General features: G+C 33.5%; 2 protein-coding genes and 1 pseudogene across 3 annotated transcripts in view; 1 reads left to right on the top strand and 2 right to left on the bottom strand.

Moving 5' to 3' along the window:
- Window positions 1–5,528, bottom strand: part of LOC148602103 (sodium- and chloride-dependent GABA transporter 2-like) — a 35,778-nt gene extending 30,250 nt beyond the window's left edge. The window contains exon 1 of one of the 2 annotated variants that reach the window (XM_088554886.1): window positions 5,196–5,528. The gene's annotated coding sequence lies outside the window, so the exon portion shown is untranslated. The remainder of the gene's footprint in view (window positions 1–5,195) is intronic. The other variant, XM_088554882.1, reaches the window with a different exon arrangement.
- A 2,578-nt stretch (window positions 5,529–8,106) lies between these two features.
- LOC148602102 (tetranectin-like protein) lies at window positions 8,107–17,291 on the top strand. The gene is made up of 6 exons (XM_088555291.1): window positions 8,107–8,125; window positions 11,891–11,991; window positions 12,616–12,706; window positions 13,667–13,798; window positions 15,752–15,845; window positions 17,202–17,291. The coding sequence occupies exons 4-6, from the start codon at window positions 13,675–13,677 to the stop codon at window positions 17,230–17,232; spliced, it is 249 nt and encodes an 82-aa protein (XP_088411417.1). The 5' UTR covers window positions 8,107–8,125; window positions 11,891–11,991; window positions 12,616–12,706; window positions 13,667–13,674; the 3' UTR covers window positions 17,233–17,291.
- A 1,220-nt stretch (window positions 17,292–18,511) lies between these two features.
- LOC148602101 (uncharacterized) lies at window positions 18,512–20,050 on the bottom strand (annotated as a pseudogene).
- Between the last annotated feature and the right edge of the window lie 2,205 nt (window positions 20,051–22,255).

The following is a 22,255-nucleotide window of genomic DNA, read 5'->3' as shown; positions in this document are numbered from 1 at the left end:
AAATGTAATCAACCATTGTATTGAGGATAATCATTGGGAGTCAAATAAATCACGCTAAGCACGCTTGATTTCGTCTTCAACACGTCGTCTTGCTTTGGAAACTGCAATTTATTGAGGAATAAATGCACACCTAAGGCAGATATTTCGAATTCTTTATAGGACTATGCAATGAATTATTTGGTAAAAGGCAAAAATGCCTCCCGTCCAAAATTCCTATTCGTTTCCTTCTTCATGTATTCTGTACATTGTGTAATAAATTGGCAGAAATTAAGTAACTGCCTTTGTAAGAATCATACGAAATCGTGTAAAATGTGATACACCTCAAAAAAGGCTACATGTTGTTGTTTGGTATTAAGTTGCTTTATAGATCTATATGATGAAATGTATAATTATTTAATCCAATCTGTCTGCTCTTAGGTGATAATCAACATAAAAAAAGCCAACTGTTTCTATTGTATTTTAGTGTTATTTACAGAGTTATCTCCCTTAGTTTTGAAATCTGCAGTGCATTCTATAATTTTTTTTATCTCCTAAAAACACGGGTTATATGAACAGCCAAATGTTATTTTATTACTATGACATTTTAAATAAAATATCAAGAATTAAAATGTGTAGGCTTTTCAGTCATGAATCACATTTTGCATGATTCTTATCTGGAGTGCTACTTTTTAATTAGCTATATATCTAAATAAAACGATACAATGTATAAACATTTATAAGGAATGTTTATTTTCTATAACCATATTATATATGATGCAGTATTCCCTGGGGGACACTCCTATACTTCATTGATAGGGGTGACGCTGAGATTCTCTCTCCCCACCCTCTTCTTGTATTTTGCTTTTTAGAAAATATAGACCTCTTCATATATTTTTTTCCAGAAAAAAGAGCCATGATCCCATATATAAATAAGGAGTGCATGTCCATGACTAACAGGATCAGTAAGTGTCAAATCATTTAATTAGGTTACCAGTTTTGTATTAAACAAATTGATTGTCAATTTCATCACTCGTTTTCTTTGAAAGTTCAAAGTTCAAACATCAACCTTATTCTTAAGGAATGTTTAACTTCAAAGATTAAGTATACAGTACATGTACGGGGAAGCTTCTGTGGTATATGGGGAATGGGGAATAGGAGGATCCGGATGGTGTATTAGGGGATTTTTTAATTTTTTAATGGGGAGGGTGGGGAAATAAAACCTTAAATGTTGAAGAATTTAAAAATATAAAATTCAATATGATAATGTAAATATTCGATAGGAAGATGCAATGAGAATTCCATGGAGGATGGGGAATGGGAAATTCTCGATGGGGAATGGTAAATGGGGGAATGATATATAGGAAGTTTATACCATTCAAGTGATGTATGTAGTAAAGCTAAACTACACCAATCATTCAAATGCGAAGTACGAGACCATTTCCGCAATTCTTAAGAAGAAATTACTATTCTTCGGGCAATCGGGAAAATTGCAAGCCTCTAGTCTATGCCAGTTATAACGAACAAGCAATGCTATGTTTATTGTAGATATAAACACACAAGAAGGACATATAAATCGAACTTAACTTGTTAATTGGTGCGTTTCATGCGATTATCATAAACTTATGTTTAAAAAAGGCAAATCTTTAATCTTCGATATATCTTAAAATGGACATGGTTTTCTAATGAATAGCTTTATCACATAATTCTTCTGTCATTTCTGGAAATGTTTAATTTTTTTTAAAAAGAGTTATGGAAGCGGCCCTCGTTCATGTTTACCAAGATATCTGACTCAATTTAAAAGTAAACATGATAAACAGATTATCACACTGTATTTTTCATATACTTATTACAATCTATGAATAAAGGCAAAATTGTGCATCTCGGTCAATCTTAAAACGAAAATGGTTTCCTTATGAGTAGTCATAGCGCGCAAATAAAGGCTTATTCCCGGAATTTATCTCGTGTCGCTTTCTTTGTAATTTGCGGATTTACAAAAATGTTTAAAATCATTGGGTACAAGAAAACAGCCCTCATTCGAGTTATCAATGACATAAAAAATTATCTATGATAATCTTTTGTCCATATTCACATTTTAAATCGTTCATATTTTCATACATTTATATTTGATGAACACCTTATAAAAGTACGAGTCAAATTGTATTGCGACAGGCATTAGTTATTTTCATAGATTTCATCGGGTCGAATTCTTAATATATTAACTTTAACAAATGTTGGTATTAAGGAGGAAGACCTAAGGTAAGAGACACAACTCTTACAAATTTTTGGAATGTTTGTATTCAGGCTCTTTATATCAATGTCATATAAGCATCAAAGTAACTTGGTTTGATTTCAATCTGTTTCAAATGAAAGCTTGAGAGGCTTTGGTGAAATTGAATACAATACAAGCATATCACTGATTTCAAGAGTTATGTCCCTTACCCTAGGTCCACCTCCTTAGAATCAAATATATTCCATGGTAAGTAGAGGAGAGTTTTGCATTGGATATTTTGGGGTATTGTAAGTTTAAGACAAAATTTCATGTTGTGGCATTCAACATGTTTGCTATAAACGTTCATTTAAATAGAATTGAAATATTTCAACATTGAATATATATTACATGCACTGGGGTATCCAGGCTGTACCGTAGTTTAAATAAGTAACATGCACTGGGGTATCCAGGCTGTACCGTAGTTAAAATAAGTAACATGCACTGGGGTATCCAGGCTGTACCGTAGTTAAAATAACTAACGTGCACTGGGGTATCCAGGCTGTACTAGAGTAAAAATAACTAACATGCACTGGGATATCCAGGCTGTACCATAGTTAAAATAAGTAACATGCACTGGGGTATCCAGGCTGTACCGTAGTTAAAATAAGTAACATGCACTGGGGTATCCAGGCTGTACTAGAGTAAAAATAACTAGTCTGTTTACTAGCTTGTCTTATAAGTGAATATGATCATGGAATTTACATTAAATTTTTAAGCTTACTCTACCGGTGCACCTGGTTTATGCTCCCACTTTTTAAAGAAGTCCTAGTTGCTTATTTATTTTTGTTACTTTGTATGTATTATTTTAGTGACTTTATGTTCTTTGTTGTGTATGTCTGTTTTCCGTGTCTGGTCTTTGTCCCTAAATTACATTCTTTTGATTTCCGCTAGAATTTTGGTTCCCTAATCTGGTTCTTTGGGAAATAAAAAAAATATTAAATCTCCATTTCAAATTAATGCACTGCATTTTTTATATTTTACCTTTTTTGCACTAAAATCCCCTACTGTTGCATCTGGTCCATGCTCCCACCTGTTCGTGGAGTCCGAGGTGCTAATTTATATTTGTTTCTTTATACGTGTTGTTTTGGTTAATTTTTGTTCTTTGTTATGTTTGTCTATTCTCCATGTTTTTTGTCTGAATCTTTATATATTCTTTTGATTACCACTTGGTTGTCAAACGCCTACTTGAACTCCAGTTTTAAGTATCCGCGTTGCTAATTTATTTTTGTTTCTTTTACGTGTTATTTTTGGTTGTTTGTTCCTTGTTTTTGTGTGTGTTTTGCCTGTGTACCCTTTATCCCTTGATTACGCTCTTTAGATTTCCGCTATAATATTGGTACCCTTGATTACTTTTAAAAAGATATTTGCACCAAATACACATAAAAGTGGTAGGTATTTACTGTAACTATGACATAAAGGTGTCTTAATCAAAGGAATCACTGAAATGAAATATCAATTTGAGAAATTGCTTTACAAATGAATACCATAATGTATTTTATCAACATTTAAAAAAACCGCAAATATGTTTTACGAGATACGAAATTATCATATTTAGCAAATAAAAGTACTGACCCAAATTTATAATTGCTGAACGCAATAATGGCACATGTGATTGGTTATGCAAAAACGATTAATTGACTGATTGATTGTTTGACTGATTATAGTTGAACGTCCTATGGCAGATATTAAATGAATTTCAGAACCAGAACGATTGGCCCAGTTTTGTATTTATCAAACACGTTGAGCCGGATTTTCACTGTGATAGCTCGCAGAAACAACAGCATACATGTAGGCTTGCTACCCCACTCGGACATATTATTCTGACTCCAAGCCATAAGTCGTCACTCTATCTACTTAAATATCGCCCGCTTGGCCGAGAAACAGTGACTACCATTTTTAAAACTTTTTTTGGGGGTGATCAAATACATGATTCAGTTGGAACGGTTGTGACATAAGTGCTAAGAAGCATTCCAGCTAAGAATTATGCAAAATGTCATTCAACGCCTACATATTTTTGTATTTGGTCTTTTGTTTCTAGTAAAGAGAAATGAACATGTGGCTTTTCATGTAACCCCTGATCATCGGAGATTTAAACAGAAAGAAATGTACCATAGAATTAAAATTTGAAGGAGATAACTCTGCATATGATACTGAAATACGATAGAAACTTTTGAATTCTCAATTTAAATTATCTCTTAAGAACAAACAGATTGGAATGAATGATTCAACCTTTCATCATAAAGACCCATAAAAAAACTTGATGACGAAAATAAAAAATGTGTAGCCTTCTTAGGGGTGTATCACATGTAACAGAGTTTGCATAATTCTTATTTTATTTTATTTTATTTTTTTGTATTTTGTTTTTGTTTTGTTTTTGTTTGTTTGGGTTTTTTGTTGTTGTTTGGTTTTGTTTTGTTATTATGCTGTTAATATGTCTTGTCTAAGAAACTGATTTCACATTTTGTAACAAAATCGTATGAGAGAAAAAAAAGGAAGAAGGTAAAAGATCTTGAATATTTCTTTCAGTGAACCATTTGTAGTAAGGGTCAATTATAATTTTTCAGAAAGATTGTGAACAGATTCTATTGTTATATTGTCATTATCTTAAAATCGACGGAAGTTTATCACGTTTACAGGAATTCATAAAACAGAATCAGAAATAGAGCACACAGCTGGTTCCCTGAATAATCAACCGTTTGTTCTGCTTAAATTTACTTCGTCTTTTCAAATATAAGCCTTCAGTAAATGACTAATACCTCATCGTTGTTTTTTTTTTTTTTAATTATGAATAGTTTGTCCTTTTTTATGATTAAAATTACATTCTTATATATTCTCTTTTTATGCGAAAACAACTTCAAGTACCAAATGATTGATTGTTCGATTGGGTCATCAAGGTCGTGGTGACATATTTTCTTATAAATTATTCAAATTCTATTAAAGTTCTTACCTTTCCTGTATCAAGGGTAGTCCTCAAATATTCTTGAATAGATGTATTTCAGTATCGGCTGGTATAGCCACCACTGATCCGTCTCACGTAATATAGTTTCGTTTATATCATCATCAGGTGATGACTTCTTAATACGGAATAATATTTCAAATCCACTCGATAATTATACAGACCGTGCAAAATAATTGATTGCAACTCAACAGATACAAAAATAGGTCAAACGTAAAAATATCCTTTTATAAATAATTGAAAACTGTTTTTGTCACAAATATGCAAAAAAACCCCAAAGTTCGGTATCCTACTTTTAAATATATGATTAATACATAAGAACGTCTCAGAGTGTGACGACTCTTTTCGCTACACTGCTCCATCGGATCAAATTGATACAGGGGAGATAATGTAAGCATTGAAGAGTCGGGAAAATTCCCAACGATGTTAGAACTGTCAAATTTGCGAAGTAAATCTTTAGTCGTTCCCTCCGCGGGACTCGAACTTGCACCGCTATGACATCTATGGCAACATATTGATTGGTTGTGACATAGTTCGATCCTCTATCCTACATAACAACGCCTATATGGGCTGTCCCGTCCTACATATATCGTGTACTAAGTTACAACCCTAGATTAATAATACGAGGAGAAACGACCCGGCCATCGAAAGCTATATTTTATATAGCCTAGCAGGCCGAGTGGTCTAGGGCGCTGGACTTTGACTTTGTGCAGGCAGTGTTGTTATAGATGACAGCGGTACGAGTTTGAGTCAATATTGAACATCCAACTCCACTGATATATGAAACTCCAGTTTGTCATTAGAAAGAACTTTGTATTTGAGTTGTCATTTTTCTGGTTTTTCATGGTCTGTTCCGAATTATGAAATCAAAAAAACGACATCGAAAATTGATATCCATCAAAGAAAGTTCCTTAACAGTTGAATTAACAACTTTAGACTTTATAAAGTGAAACAATTGCAAGTGTACCTACCACGCTTTTTGCCTTCTTTTCTACTTTTTGCATTATTGCATAAGTAATTTTTATTTTTATCATTTTTTTTTTACTTTTATGTTTGAAATGATTTCCAATTCATATTTTGTTTTCTGTGTCGTATTCCCGAATTTTGGCATGTATTTATAGAAAGTTAAAAGAAAAACGGTTATAAAAAATAATAGTAAATTTGATAGATATTATTTTGTATTATTTTAATTACTTTATGTTCTTTGTTGTGTTTGTTTTCCATATCTGGTCTTTGTCCCTAGAATCATGGTTCCCTTGATTACATTTGCACTATCTATATGATTGATATATTTGAAATTACAAACAGATAGGCAATAAACTGTTTCTTAGCACCAATTTTCTTATATAGATACTTGATACGGTTTACATTAAGATAATCGATCTCTTTACATGAAAAATACAAAATTCTCCTTTTTTGTGAAATGTTCGGAAATTCCTGTTCTGTTTAAGCTCGTTGACCTTAAGGAGCCGATTTTGCAATGCAAAGAGGTAAATGCCATATGAAATGTCAAGTTACTAGTGTATACTTGCAGATTTTTGTATACTAAAGATTAAGCTTCAGGTAGAAGCTCCATAACAATTAACTCAATTAAGTAAAACAAAAAGCGACCCAATGTTATAGGGGAATTAATTATCGCCTTGTTTTAAATGTAACGCATTTAAGTGTCACTGGCTGTAAGAATCAGGCAGTAAGTGAAAGATGGTATGAAAAACCCATCATTTTGATGGTGTGATTTAACTATTTGCACCATCAGAATCAAAGAAAAGAGTAAAGATTTTCCATATCATGCTTAACCATTTAGTTACAATTTATTGAAATGCCCTGAAAATGAACATTTCAACGGCAGATAACTCTGTCAAAAACCTAATATTTCTAACATTCTATTGAAAATTTTCTGAGCAAAGCCAGTGATACCAAGATCAAATAATGGTACTTTAAAATAGAGCAAGCATGCTTGAATGATAGTTTGTCATATGGGTGGGGTTTTGACATGCATATTTTTTATTTTTCTATTTTGCCTGATTCTTACAAACACTTACATTTAAGAACTACTAATATGCTATTTGTTAGGTATAAACAGAAGTTCGGTATAGGCATGTTCAAAATACATTTTAAGTACTTCTCTGTCTAAGAATTGGGCAAAATGTATATAAGGTGTGGCACATGAAGGAAAAAAGGCAAAGATTTTATTGCATTAACCAATTAATTATACTTGATAACCACCAGATATTACCACCAAAGTCTTTGTTAAATTTGCCTTTTTAAGATGTTGATAGGTCGAATTTAGTTGAAATGCACTACGGACAAACGACGGAAAAATTTTCTTGCACTCTTTCCCTATATAAGCAGTAGAAAAATATCTATATCACAGATGCTTCAGGATAAACTTAAATAGTTTTTTTTTGTTGTTTTCTAGATGCATTGAATATATTTAAGGCAAAAATGACTAAATAGGGGGAAATGATGTGCCACCTATTGCCCGATTCTTACATAGAATGGTACTTAATTGATATAAAGCGACTTTCTTTCAAATGTCTGCTTTAGACACGTACTGTAAGCCGATAAATTTCGCAACGTCTTTTTCTTCTATGATCAGTCTACTTTCGCGGAGTTTTAATTTAGTGATTTTTCACCAAATTATAGTATAATGTATCTTATACGTAAACAACAATCGACGTCTTTGGTCAGAAGTAAAACCGCAAACAAAATATTTGAAAGTAAAGTCCCTGCAATGAAAAGAAAAAAATTCCCATTCTATTACATAATACAATGTGTGTCCTCTTCATTTGTCACGCGTGTCTTAATGCGTATAATGATCATTACATAAAGTACGAAGTTCTCGTTATATGCACTTTACAAATGTATTTTACGGATATAAATAATTATCAGTGTATTGTTTCCGCACAGCCATTACAATGGTAAGTTTCATAAGTTTGAAATAGGATGAAATCAGTGTTTTTGTTGTTTCTTTTCTGTTCTTTTTATTTTGTTAATAATCGGTATATAGTGTTCATAGAGTTCCATTGTTTTTTTCCATTCATCTGCTATTTTTTCATCACAAGTATTCTTGAACTAGTCATCACTGCTATTTTATAGTCAAAGGTAAACGTGGTATTATACAATATTGTTAGATTTAATTTTACTCAAAGGACTTCATTTTCCTGTTTTCTTGTTTTTTTTCTGAACTTTTTTACCATCCTACCCACTGTATCTAGTATTGTAATTTGTTCATGTTCTGTTACATAGTATGACATAATTTGTTTTACCTTTAAAGTAGTTTTGTCGTAGTTTTCCTTTCCTCTTTCGTCTACCCAGGTGTTTCTAGAAAAGCAGAGGACGCTTACCCTACAGGTGCACCTGGTCCATGCACCCAGTTTTTGGTGGAGTCCGAGTTGCTCATTTGCTTTTGTTACTTTGTATGTATGATTTTAGTTACTTTATGTTCTTTGTTGTGTATGTCTGTTTTCCATGTCTGTTCTTTGTCCCTGCAGTGCATTCTTTTGATTACCCTATAACCTTGGTTCCCTTGATTACCGCTATAACCTTGGTTCCCTTGATTACCGCTATAAGCTTGGTTCCCTTGATTACATTCTTTTGATTACCGCTATAACCTTGGTTCCATTGATTACATTCTTTTGATTACCGCTATAACCTTGGTTCCCTTGATTACTCTTTGATTACCGTTATAACCTTGGTTCCCTTGATTACCACTATAACCTTGGTTCCATTGATTACATTCTTTTGATTACCGCTATAACCTTGGTTCCCTTGATTACTCTCTGATTACCGCTATAACCTTGGTTCCCTTGATTACTCTCTCACTTTCAACAATAAAACTATGATAATAATCTATTGGTTTAACTCTTTAAACATAAAGTTATCTTTCTTTGACCGTAGAATATACAACTAAAGTATCACTAAATAACGCGAAGTAATGATATCAACAAAGCATTCCTATCTTTTTCTATCATTTTTAAATCAGCTGATGAAAGTTGGACATCGTGGAACGACTTCCCTGTCATTGTAACAACCATACGCTTACTCGTTCCCGGTCTCCAACTCCAAAACCGACGGATACGATTGTGAATGGGACATTTCTGAAAATATATCTTGTTAAGTCCTGGTATGTCAAGTTGTGATGTAGCATTGATTAAACGATTACATAAATGCATATTGTAAAGAGTTATCAAGGAAACCAAGATTCAAGCAGAATCCGAATGAATATAATCCAAAGACAAGGACTATGCAGATAGAGAAAACAGACACACAAAACAAAGAGAAGAAACAAAGATAAATTCGCAACTCGGACGCCACCAAAACTAGGGAACATGGACCAAGTGCACCGTTTTTTTCCGTTGCACCAAGATTAATGTTGATAACTCCAAGATTAAAGTTGGAAATTCCAAGATTAAAGTTGATAATTCCAAGATTAATGCCGACTATTTGAAAAAAAAAAATAGGATGACCCTAATACGCTTCCGTAGATAACCGTTGACCAATAAAACATAAAATTACAAAATCAATACAATTTTGTCTTCAAATTTCACACATGAGAAATCATTTGGTTTTATATATTTTAAGCATTTGGATACAGCAGAAAATTTCTGTGTCTATTGAACAAATCTCAGTATAGATGTCGTCTTGTTTGCTCATGTCAATTTACAGCGAAAACTAAAGTTAATTCTATGGAATAGAACTTGTATCCATTACCCGATACAATTCCTAAGATGTACAAATGGGAAAAAAGTAAACTCTCCACACCTTCCTAGTTTAATCATTTCAAGACGGAAAGCGTTTCTTGACATTCTTTTTTTCCAAAACATCCCAATTCAAACTTTTATGATTGGGAATCGAAAAAAAACATTGAACATTCCAGTAAGGAAATACAACTAGAACGAGACTAACAGGCCCTATTGTAGAGATAAATTTGGTTGAATTTTTATCAGGAGTGATAAGAAAGTTATAAAACTAGGTATATGTATAATGCGCAAATACAAAGACATTTCAGGTCTTCTTGGTTATCTCGTTGGATTACTTGTTTTCGGTGAGTTCTAATGCTTTTTGTACAAAAGAGAAGAACGCATGATTTGTTTTATCCTTATAGCTTACAATATCCAATTAATGATCTTAAAATTTAAAGTCAAATTCTAGAACGGTGAATAACAGCTTAATATGTTCGCTTTACTTGTAATTTATATAAGAAACACTTAACATCGGGGAGAAAATTTAATATGAACACTACATGAGAAATACCGTAACACCACTGGGCACGACGAGGAAAGTACCGTAACACCACTGGGCAGGTATTCATTGTTGATATGATACAACAATTATTTTCTTTAGATCAATTCAATAGTTATTGTAAGTTTCTGTATAGAACCAGACAAAATGGAAAAAAAAATAGAAATATGCATGTCAAAAACTCATGGATCTAACAATATCGTTTCACTAAAGTATATTTCAATGAAATTATAACTCAATTTACCAGCATGATATGGAAAATATTGTCTTTTTTCCTTGATTCTGATGATATAAATAGTCAAATTACCCTATCAAAATGATGGGATTTTTCATGCCATTTTTTCACCCACTGACTGATTCTTACAGGGACTGACACTTATAAAATAGACATTCTTGACTGCTGAAACCCTCTATTCTTTGCTAAACACAACTTTATTTGTCGTTTCTTATTTTTACTTTCTAATATAGTTGTGTATTCTTGTACTTAAAATCGTTTTGGATCTTTACATTATAAATGTACAAAAACAAAATAAAAAAATACATGTACGTCTTTATTATTTGACTACTTTACTAAAACTGTAATTCTCATTACTTTTTCAAGACATGCTAATATATAAAAATAGATACCAGATGTAGAATTTCTCTATTATTTTAAACTGTTTACAATACTATAGCTCTGACATCTTGTGAATATCCAGAATCACAGCGGGTGAAACTATTTCTAATGATAAAGGAATAAGATAATTAATATCTTTATTGAGAGTAAACACTTCTAAAAATACAACAAATTACCAATCAAGTAAGTAACCCATACTGCAAGGGCTGTAACCTAGTACACCTAGAAAAACTGTCCCGTACTACCATATTTCATGTACTAACTTACTGCCCTAGATTAACCCTACGACGAGGAATGACTCGGCCAGCGAAAGCTATATTCTATATAGCCTAGCTGGTGGAGTGGTCTATGGGCGCTGGGCTTTTTGTATAGGCGGTGTTGCTGTAGATGTCACAGCAGAACGAGTTCGAGTCCCGCGGAGGGAACGACCAACTTTGCAAATTTGAAAGTTCTAAAATCGTGAAATTTGCAGACCCTTCTATGCTAACGTTAGCAATGTAGCGAATATATTCGACACATTCTGAGACGTTTGTGTAATGTTGATTAGTTGTGACATGTACCGTTAATATGATCCTAGACATGCTGCATATCAGAAAAAGATGATCACTGGCAGTCTCTAAGAAAAATATATATACCCGAGTGATAAATTTACACGCCTTATATTAACAAATAAAAATTATAAATGTAATTCAATCCGACTTCAATCGGTTACTTCATTCGAAAATTAACCTCCTGGAGATTCGTATATCATAGTTTCGAAAGACTCGCGTAGTTCATACGAACACTGTCTATAAAATGCTAAGAAATTTCCTACTTGGTTTTACAGCTGTAGTGTGTAATGGAATAGATTGTCCGCCAGGATGGGATCACCATGGTCAATCTTGTTATCTGTTCAGTAAAGACACCAAATCCTGGCAAGACGCAAAGGTGTGTATTTGAAACATAAATTGTATAATAAACCATTTCGTTATTTTACTACAATTCCTTTAAGCTTAAGGAGATAGATCTAGGATAAGGGACATAACTCTTGAAATCAGTGATACGTTTGTATTATATTTAATTTCACCAAAGCCCGTCAAGCTTTCATTTGAAACGGAATAAAAAGAGTCCTTGGCTAGTTACTTTGATGCTTACATGAGATTGAGGTAAAATGCTGAATACAAACGTTCCGATGATTTGTAGGAATTGTGTCCCTTACCCTAGGTCTACCTCCTTAAGATCTGATTCACAAAATGACTATTTCATTACAATATTTTGAACATTGCTAAGTAAGAGATGTTAGTCATACCTTGTTTTCTATTTTCTGGTAGGCAAACTACTTTTTACTTTAGTTTAGCGAGTGCTAACCACTTGGTACGAACCAGTGGTCTAATATGAACTGATGAATGAATTGCATAGAAGCGAATAATAGAAATTAACATATTTATGACCTTATTTATCAAAAGCGTGTACTATTTGTTGTATTACCATTTTAATTAATGATTCTAATTGTAGCAAAACTGTAAAGATATTTATATACAGAAGAATTTGGTATTTTTTTTTAATTGAAAGGATATATGCGAATCCTTGTCTTCCTCTTTGGTGGCTATTGAGTCTCAGTCCGAGGAAACATTCATTGCAGGTAGACTTCATCATGAATTCGGTATGTAATAACTATTTGCTTATTTTCGATTGATTAATGTTTAAAAAAAGATTAATATATTATATATTATGTCATTTATGTAGCATATATTTTATATCATTTTTTTTTCGTTTGTTTGTTTATTCTGTTTTCCGTTTTTATCGTGAAAAACTGGAGATCCAACTACTTCAAGGTGTTTTTCAATAAATATGGTGGACACTTAATGTTTCAAGGAAGGAATAAGAATTTTTCTCTTTAACAAAATAACATTTTTTTTCATTCAAATATCAGTTATACTGTCGATACATAAAATTTGTCTTTTATTATTCGTGAAATCTTACTATTTGATTTCTGCATCACTGGATTTGGTCAGAAAATATTCAATAGGATGTTAGAAATATGAGGACTTTTACAGAGTTATCTGACCTTGAAATGTTCATTTTCAGTGCATTTAAATGAAATTATAACTAAATGTACTAAAATGATATGGAAAATCTTGACTTTTTTCTTTGATTTCCTGGTGCAAATATTCAAATTAAACTTTCAAAATGGTGAGTGTTTTCATACCATGCTTCACCCACTGCCCGATTCTCAAACTGAGAAGTACTGTAAGAGAGAAAACCAAAACAAAATTAGTGGTACTAATCTTAGCAAAATGTATTACAAACTGTTGAAGAAAGGTTTAAGTTTCATCGCAAACAAAGACCATCTCAATATCGTTTGGGCCATATTCATAATCTTGATACGCACCAGTCGCGGATCCAAGGACTGGCGTGCCGGGTGTACGCCCCCCCCCCTAAATCGGTAAGAAATATATTTTTCACCACAAGCTTCGCCCCATAATATTTTTTTTGCCTTGCTTTGCACGGCATTTGATTCAATTAACGCCTCCCCTAAACTCAAACCTTGGATCCGCTCCTGTGCACAATTTTCACGGTACATAGTAAACACATGTACTTAATAGTAATCAAATTATAACAGCAAGTTTTATGTTTTGGCTTGGTGGGACTGACCAACTCGAGGTCAATAATACAGACTGGTACTGGGTTATGACTGAACAGTTGATTAGCACCGGTTACACTGATTGGCATCCAACAGAACCAGACCATCCAGGTACATGTACTGTTAACTATCATATCTCGCACCATCACCTTCAGAACTGTCGATTCGTGAACAATAAAAAAAAAAAAGACAACGGAAGAACATGATGGATATTTCTTCTAAAATATGTTTAGCTGTAAGCCTGTATACATAAACGAAGACAAAGTCGATGGGTTCTGTTATTGTGGTATGGCAGTCTATAAAAAAAAATCAGACCGGAAGTGATTCATGCTTGTCAAAAAAAAAAAAAAAAAACCATCAGTCACTTTTTATTTCCTGTTTGAAAAACAGCTATAATAGATAACAAAAACAGTCAGTTTTTCATTTGCGCTTTTGAGATAAAATTTATATAGATGGTTCATGAAATTAGCACTTTGCAAGAGTTATTGTTCTTGATTGGTTTTATTTTGTTCATTTTGGTGCGCGGTTAAAGCGTAGTTTTCTCAAAAGTGCAGATCTAAATACAGGAAACACTACTGTCACATAAAAATACAACATAAAAAAAATTGTGTAGACCAAAAAAAGTATCGTTTATTCCGTGTTTTTTTTTCCACATCATGAATCACCTTACCATGGGCAGTGTCTGAATTTATATAGACTAGTACTTAAGTGATCTCTTGAAATATCGCTAAATGATAATTTTCATTAGGAAATCAAACCGACGAAAAAATAAGTACTAGTCCACATAGAAAAACCCACCAAACAAACGATCATGCTTCTTCAGTTTTAATATGCTATACATTCACATAACGATAATCATTCGGTGAGATCATACACAAGATATGAAAAAAACAAGAGGCTCCCAGAGGCCTGAATCGCTCACCTGGTTAAAGTTTGTCTTTCAAGAGCAATACATTTAACTAGGAGTTGTCCAACAATTTTGACTCAACAATACTTTAGTAGGACTATCTTAAGGATCATTTCAGTGATTGAAAGTTTCTTTCTATCTATCATAGTTTTCAAGATATTGGCTGAAAAATGTAAAAAAAAAATCATTTTTCATCTTTCAAGGGCAATAACTTTTACAAGGAGTCGCCTGACAACTTTAATCCCTGAAGACTTTTGAAGGCCTTATAATAAGGGTCACTTCAGCAATTGAAATAATTATGCTAAACCTAACGGTTTTGGATATATATACGAAAAACACAGTGTCTGACCCCTATGTTCTACTTTTATTTACGGCGATCATGTTTTTTGACGGATTAAAGATTCCCACATCAGTTATATGCAGAATACCCCAAGGAACATTCATACCAAGTTTGGTTTTAATTGATCAAGTGGTGTCAGAGGAGAAGAGTTTTAAAAAATTGTTACCGACGACGACGGCGGCGGACGCCAAGTGATAGCAATAGCTCACGTTGCCTTTGGCCAGGTGAGCTAAAACACAGTAACCTCATACATGTATGTAGCATTTGATTTCAGCAATATCTAGGACCTTGAATATTAATTTTCATTTGTGTTTTAAAACAGGCACTAATGCCACACACTTGACATGTTACTTAACTGTTTGTGACGTCTTTGATTGAAGGTACCTGGGAAGTCTAGAATAGACGATCTTCCAAATTTGGAAAAAAAAATTATTCATACTTTTCCCAACTTCCGGTATAGATTATTTATGGTAAAATGTCAGGTCACCCAATGAAGAGCAAAGGAGAAATTCACGCGGGAAACGCTGTTGATTGATTTTAAGTAGAAAATCGATTTCAAAAGCCATACAATGCTCTAATTTCCAAGCAATAGACCAACAGACAAGGGTTATGTTGGGAGAGTAACACTGTGTCTGTTTTGAACCAGTTTTTGTCCAGTAGGGCTGTTTAATTCCGGAACAATTCCGAATTTCCCAATTTATGATATCGTTTATACATGTATTCTAAGACTTAGGGTTTTTTGTTGATTTGGTGACGCTCAAGCCAAGAACAATAAACACGAAGAACTTCTTATAGTAAATTTCTTAAAATCTTCAAGGTAAACAACACTGCCTAGCAATGAGAAAAGACTTCCAGTACAAATGGACCGATGATTATTGTCCGGAGCAACATGGATACATATGTGAATCTTAGTACGTTTTCTTTCATGATTTTCATTCCGTGTTATTTATTTTTTGTTGTTGAGAAAACACTCTGAAAATTACACGTAATCGGCAAAAAAAAACCAAAGCCTCAATTATGGGACACTTCAAATACATCGGAATCCAAATACAAGGCATAAACGTGAAAAGATGAATCAAAGACGGGCTACATATACAATATACATTGTAGCTAACAGAATAAAATACAGTTATAATGTAACCTAAAGATTTTTTAAATAGCTTTTCGATTTTTTTCTAGATGTACTGAATATTTATGGGAGGGTGAACAGGCGGGATGGGATATGGGGTTTATGGGGACAGTATTCGGTGGTTGAAGGAAGGGGGAGCGAAAAATACGGGAAGCGGAGATTATGGTTGAGAATAATGACCGGGGGTAAAATGAAGGGTTTGGGAAGCGGTGGTCAGGAGGGTGAAGGCAGTGGTTGGTTGGGGTGGGGAAGCGGGGATGAAGTACTCCCCCTGTCCACCCCTTCATACATGTATATATGTGTTGACTAAATTGAAAAAAATGAATTGCCAACCATTGCCTGATTTTTACACAGTTTGGTACTTAAGGAGGAAGACCTAGGGTAAGGGACACAAGTCTTAAAAATCATTGGAACGTTTGTATTCAGCATTTTACATCAATCTTATGTAAACATCTAATTGACTTGGATTCATTTTATTCTGCTTCAAACGAAAGCTTGAGAGGTTTTGGTGAAATTGAATATAATACAAACATATCACTGACTTTATGAGTTATGTCCCTTACCCTAGGTCTACCTCCTTAAAACTCCCTCGGCTGCTGAAATTGTATCATTTGTCTATGAGTTCGGTAATTTAAAAAATATATATGCAAATAATTAAATTTGAGATTAATACTGTGATCTGATTGGTTAAAATAAGTTTGTTATATCTCAATGGATAAAAAAATTTTCAGTTAAACTCAGAGCTACTTTTCTCATGTTTAAAGATAAAAATATGTTTTAAATTAATTGATAAGAATTGGCAATAACAAAAATTTTGTTTATTGAAAAATAACATAAATTTTCCATGTGTATATTTTGTTTATTGAACTTCGCGCGATAAACAATATGCACGTGGAAAATTTGTTATTTGTCAATAGACAAAATTTTTATTATTGCCAATTCTTAAATGTTACACTCTAACCACTTAAGGCCACGAAATTAAATTCAGAAAACAATTGTTTATTGTTAAGTACATAATTCTAAGTATAGTGACAACAAATGAAAAACATTCTCAGATTTTGTTTTTCCTGATGATTGATTCAGTATATTTTGGTTCATTTAAGTGATGATTGCCATGGTAACTCTTTTCTTTTTATAGTGGTGATAATGGCGCTGTTATTATTGGTTAAATCTTAGCTGTTCAACACAAGTAAAACAAATATAAAGAATAAAAGACTTGTTTAGTCCAGGAAGAGTTGTTGTATATCGAGTTATTTAATTATGCGAATGGAGATCAAGCTTTGCTGGAGTTTTTTATTATTTTTTTAAAAAATAATTCAGGATTGTCATCGGTACATTTAAAAATGCTAACCTGTCTGCATGCCGAGTTGAGGTTATCTTCGTTGACAAAACAAAACAAAAACCAAATGAAAAATACACACGTCAGTCTGATTTGTAAGTCTTCTGACATACTATTTAGTAAATAGTCACGGGTACGGGTACGGGTCACACTTAAAAGCATAGGTAGCTCTCGTTCATGTAGACATCAGTTTTATTAAAATATTAATGCGTTGATTTGATGAGAAACTATGACGCCTGAATCGTTCTAAATTTTAATAATTGTGGTAATAATTTTCCATAGAATTAAAATTCTAACAGCTTGGCGACAAATTGCAACACCATAAATATAAATATAACAAACTAATTACAAATCAGTCTTCGGTTTTGTGAAAAGAATACAAGTACTATATTTAATCAGTCCAAGCAACTAAAAGGCTATTTGTCGACAACAAATTAATAGATACATGTAGGTTGATAAATCTGCCCCCTTTGAAAACACTGGCAGATACAGGGGTGGAGGGGGGGGGGGGGCTTAATTAGAAAATTGCAATTTTTAAAAAATGTTGAAGATACCCTCAGAATGCAGGATTTTAGGTTTAATATTTCAAAATTCCCCCAACCCCCCTAGCAATTTCGGATCACTTCGGTGCTCCTGTAAAGAATTTTTTTGGGGGCCCCAAACTCTGGATCCGCCATTGGAAAACTAGATAAACTAGTTAAAGTGATCGGCTTCAATGATAAAAACACAGGGGAAGATCTAGACACTTTGAAAAGGATGCCAGTCTGGGTTCATAAAAAAGGGGGCTGCCAATCTCCTCACCCCTCTTGGATCCGCCCCTATGTGTGTCCCAATTCCAATCAATGCATCAGCCAGCTTGCCCTTTTATATTTAGCTGTTAGGATAAGGATTGAAACTACACCAGTTTGACACGAGCAGCATATATTTGTAGACATTAGATAGATTAATTTATACAAGTCAAAGTTGGCAAATTTTAAGAAAACGCTGTTATAATTTGTCTCGTTATTAACGAGCTTATTATAAGCATTGAGAAAATTTTACCATTATTATACACGTTAGGTAAGGTTATATACCATGCATAATACGGTTATACATCTCTCAAGCCTTTTTTAAACTGTATTGCAGTTGGTTTATAGAACCACAACATTGTTATATTTTCCTACAGGCTGTTTAAAGGTACATTTTTAAAAATTCTTTTTAGAATCCAATTATGCGAAAAGAGACAGTACTTTTCCAAATGCCAGTTCAACCCATATTCATACTTAGGACATTCTCTTATTAAAAATCGACTGGTTTCTCAAAATAATGCCGCCTCGATGCGAAACAAATATATATCCATTACTTATTAAGGGTGTTCGCTGGTCATGTTCAATTTTCGGAAATTCTCTTGTTTTACCCATTTCATTGCATTGATATTGTTTACGCAGTGATCGCCACTTTCTTTTGACAATTTCGTTAAACACACCTTAAAGTATTATTTTGAAAGTCCTTCTTATTTCTACAGTGGTTTTAATGGATTAAACCTACTAAGACAAAACCTATGGAAAATCTAAAGAAATTCTTTTCCCGCCAAAATTTCATATGCTAATGTATTAAAAACGAGCATACTGACCCACGTATTTTTTTTCTTCTTATATTGTTCTATCATGAAAATTATCAATAGATTTCACACCTCTTTGATATCTGTGTTATTCTTAAATAGACCAGCACACATCCTTAAGGAGGTAGACGTAGGGTAAGGGACATAATTCTTGAAATCAGTGATACGTTTTTAACATATTAATTTCACCACACCACACCATGTCAAGCTTTCAACTGAAACAGAATGAAATCAGTCCAAGTTACTTTGATGTTTAAATGAGATTGACGTAAAATGCTGAATGTGTTCTAATGATTTCCAAAAGTTGTGTCCCTTACCATAGGTCTACCACCTTATGGGATAAATTCGGTCTTTATTTCTTATCATGTTATTTCTTATTTTTGTAAGAATTCCATTTTCTCTGAGTATCCCTATATCATGATCGGACCATACAAGTTAGTCATCAAACCATTGAGAAGAACTAGCTGAAATTTCAGTTCGTGGACTCCCTTTTGACTATTGGAAACAGTTGAGGGCTTTTGGCAGTGTTGTGAACGGCAAATAGGTCGCGTAGTGCTGTCTTCAAAACCGTCAAAACCCCAACAGCTATCTAGCACTCTACTTGGGTGCAATACCATTAAAAATGTTCTAGTTTCTCCTACGAAAACCAGTTGGATTTCCAGTCGGAAAGAAGGTGATCATATCTAATGTTTAACTTATTTGCGGAGCAAAACGAGAACTAAACTTGATCTAGAACTCAACATGTTAGACTCACATACACATAATCAGCTCAGTTGTCCTTTTTCATATTACGATCGCCTGAATACAGCTGAAATATTGCTGCTCGGGTGTTAAACCCCAACAATATTCAATCATACTTACGGAATGCAAGCCATTTTAAAAAATTTTTAAAAGGGACATAACCCACCAACACCCGACAACCTGGTAGGCGGTCTCATTGGGTAAAGGAAAACAGTAATCATTTTTGTTGGAAACGTAAACTATTTTCACTTAATTCGGTAAGTACCTGAAGTGTTTGAAATAAATTATTTAATAGTATCCAAGTACTTACCAGGGCTCTTATAATTTGAATATTTGAATTTGAAGTCTACTTCTGTCTATTGCTTCATTTTGACAGTAAACCAGTCTGTTGGATGACAAATTTTACCAAGTTACCCCCCCTCACCCCTTTCTTCAATTTTGCTTAAAATCTTAAAAGAGTAATCAAGGGAACCAAGGTTATAGGGTAATCAAAAGAATGTAATCCAGGGACAAAGACCAGACATGTAAAGCAGACATACACAACAAAGAACATTTAGTAACTAAAATCATACATACCAAGTAACAAAAGCAAATGAGCAACTCGGACTCCACTAAAACCTGGGAGCATGGACCAGGTGCACCGGTAAGCGTCCTCTGCTTTTCTAGAAACACCCGCCGAGTTGCTCATAAAAAGTCAAATCCGGGGTAGACAAACGAGGAAAGGAAAACTATGACCCTTTGAATAAATCAGTTTTCATGGTGCTGATGGATACACCATAACGATCCACGAGTTCATGATGACGACCATAAAACTTCTGTAGTGATGACTTCAATCTTGTAGCAACATAACCCTGTTCCAGAAGCCTATTTGTTAAAGTTCTAGCGCGATATAAAAAGTCTGCGTAGTTTCGGCAAGCTCTGGCATAACGTATGAGTTGTGATATGAACACTCCATACGCAGGAGCCGAAGGAATGTTGCCACAGATGAAAGGAAAGTTGACAATTCTGAATGAAAAGTCATCACGTTTGTCGTAAAGTTTGGTCAATAGTTTTCCTTTACTATCGATTTCTAAGTGTAGGTCAAGATATGAGGCTGACTTCACAGTGTCTGTAGTATCCTTTATCTCAAGTTCTTTTGGGTAGATGTGATGTATCAAATCCCCGAAATTAGGATTGTTAAAGATAATAGTCATCTATGTAGCGGAAACTGAGATTGAAGGATCTAGCCAAACGATATTCTTTCTTTCTGATCAGATCAGCTATAAATTCAGAAGCCAAAGTCGGGAATATTAAAAAGGACTATATATGCATGCAAGCGTTTAAAAAAAAGTCCGGAAAACTAATGACCGGCTGACGGATGGACTGACGAACAGACGGACGGGTTAAAATCTTAATACCTATAATTATATTGGGGAATGATAAGTAGAAAAATTTGATGGGTCAGTGTGCTCGTTATTTTATATTTTGGCGGGAAAAAATTAATGGTTTCTCTTGCAAGCCAAAATGGACAAAAATGAGCATTTTCTATTATTGAAAAAATGATTTTTTAATATTACAAATTCATTTTCTTATATTACAAATTAGATTTGTTTTATCACAAAACACTTTTTAATATTAAAAAATCATTTTTAATATTAAAAATTCAATTGAATTTCTAATATTAAAAAACTATTTTTGCATATTAGAAATTGATTTTCTAACATTAGAAAATGGATTTGTCGTATTCAATAACGATTTTTTAATATTAGAAAATCATATTTTAATATTAAAAAAATGTGACTGATTTCTAATATTACAAATTCATTTTCTAATTATGCCATTTCTTCACATGTAATATATATACATGAGGGGGTGGACAGGGGATATGCAGTTCCCGGTTCTCGCCCCCCTTTACTCCCGTCCCCACCCCTCCCCCTTTTTTTCTAAAAACAAATTACTCCCTTGTTCCATTTTTAAATTCCCGGTTCCCGACCCCTCAACTCCCGGTTCTCGCCCCCTCTACTCCCGATTTCCACCCCACTGTCCAATGAGATTTTCACGAAACTGTTCTACTATTCATTTTGATGACTTTTTTCTAACATGGAGTCCCCCAATTATATTGTCAGATCGAAAAACTGGAAATACAAGTGTATTATAAAATAAGATGTTCCGAATGGGTAAAAAGTTTAACCTTAAGTTCATGCAATTATATCTCCGCTCTAAAAGGGAGAGGTATACTGTTTTATCTTTGTCCGTCCACTTTCGTCCGTCTCATTTCTTCTAACGTATTTAAAACAGCTACCTACTATTTGGTATGCAGTTTGAGTAAGATGGCCCATATGGCGCGATATATTTTTCAAGTCTGCAGCTTTCTACTTTCTTTCCAATATCATGATCATGGAAATCACTAGTGAGCCGTCCTCACAAATTTATATCAGTGTTTTGGTATTATGTTTATGAATAAAAAAAATACAATGTAACAATACAAATAACAAAAAAATATGGTCGGTGATATGTCTTTTTTTTTCTCTGG

This window comes from Perna viridis, chromosome 12 (assembly GCF_037379345.1).
Source record: "Perna viridis isolate PV_CMFRI_1.1 ecotype Kerala chromosome 12, ASM3737934v1, whole genome shotgun sequence".
Taxonomy (NCBI): Eukaryota; Metazoa; Mollusca; class Bivalvia; order Mytilida; family Mytilidae; genus Perna; species Perna viridis.
This window is presented reverse-complemented; position numbering and strand designations above follow the sequence as displayed.

Coding starts and splice junctions, on each gene's coding strand:
- LOC148602102 (XM_088555291.1), top strand. CDS start 13,675: ATGTTTTGGCTTGGTGGGACTGACCAACTCGAGGTCAATAATACAGAC. Junction 13,799..15,751: donor AACAGAACCAGACCATCCAG/GTACATGTACTG, acceptor AAAATCTTCAAG/GTAAACAACACTGCCTAGCA. Junction 15,846..17,201: donor GGATACATATGTGAATCTTA/GTACGTTTTCTT, acceptor TTCTTTTTATAG/TGGTGATAATGGCGCTGTTA.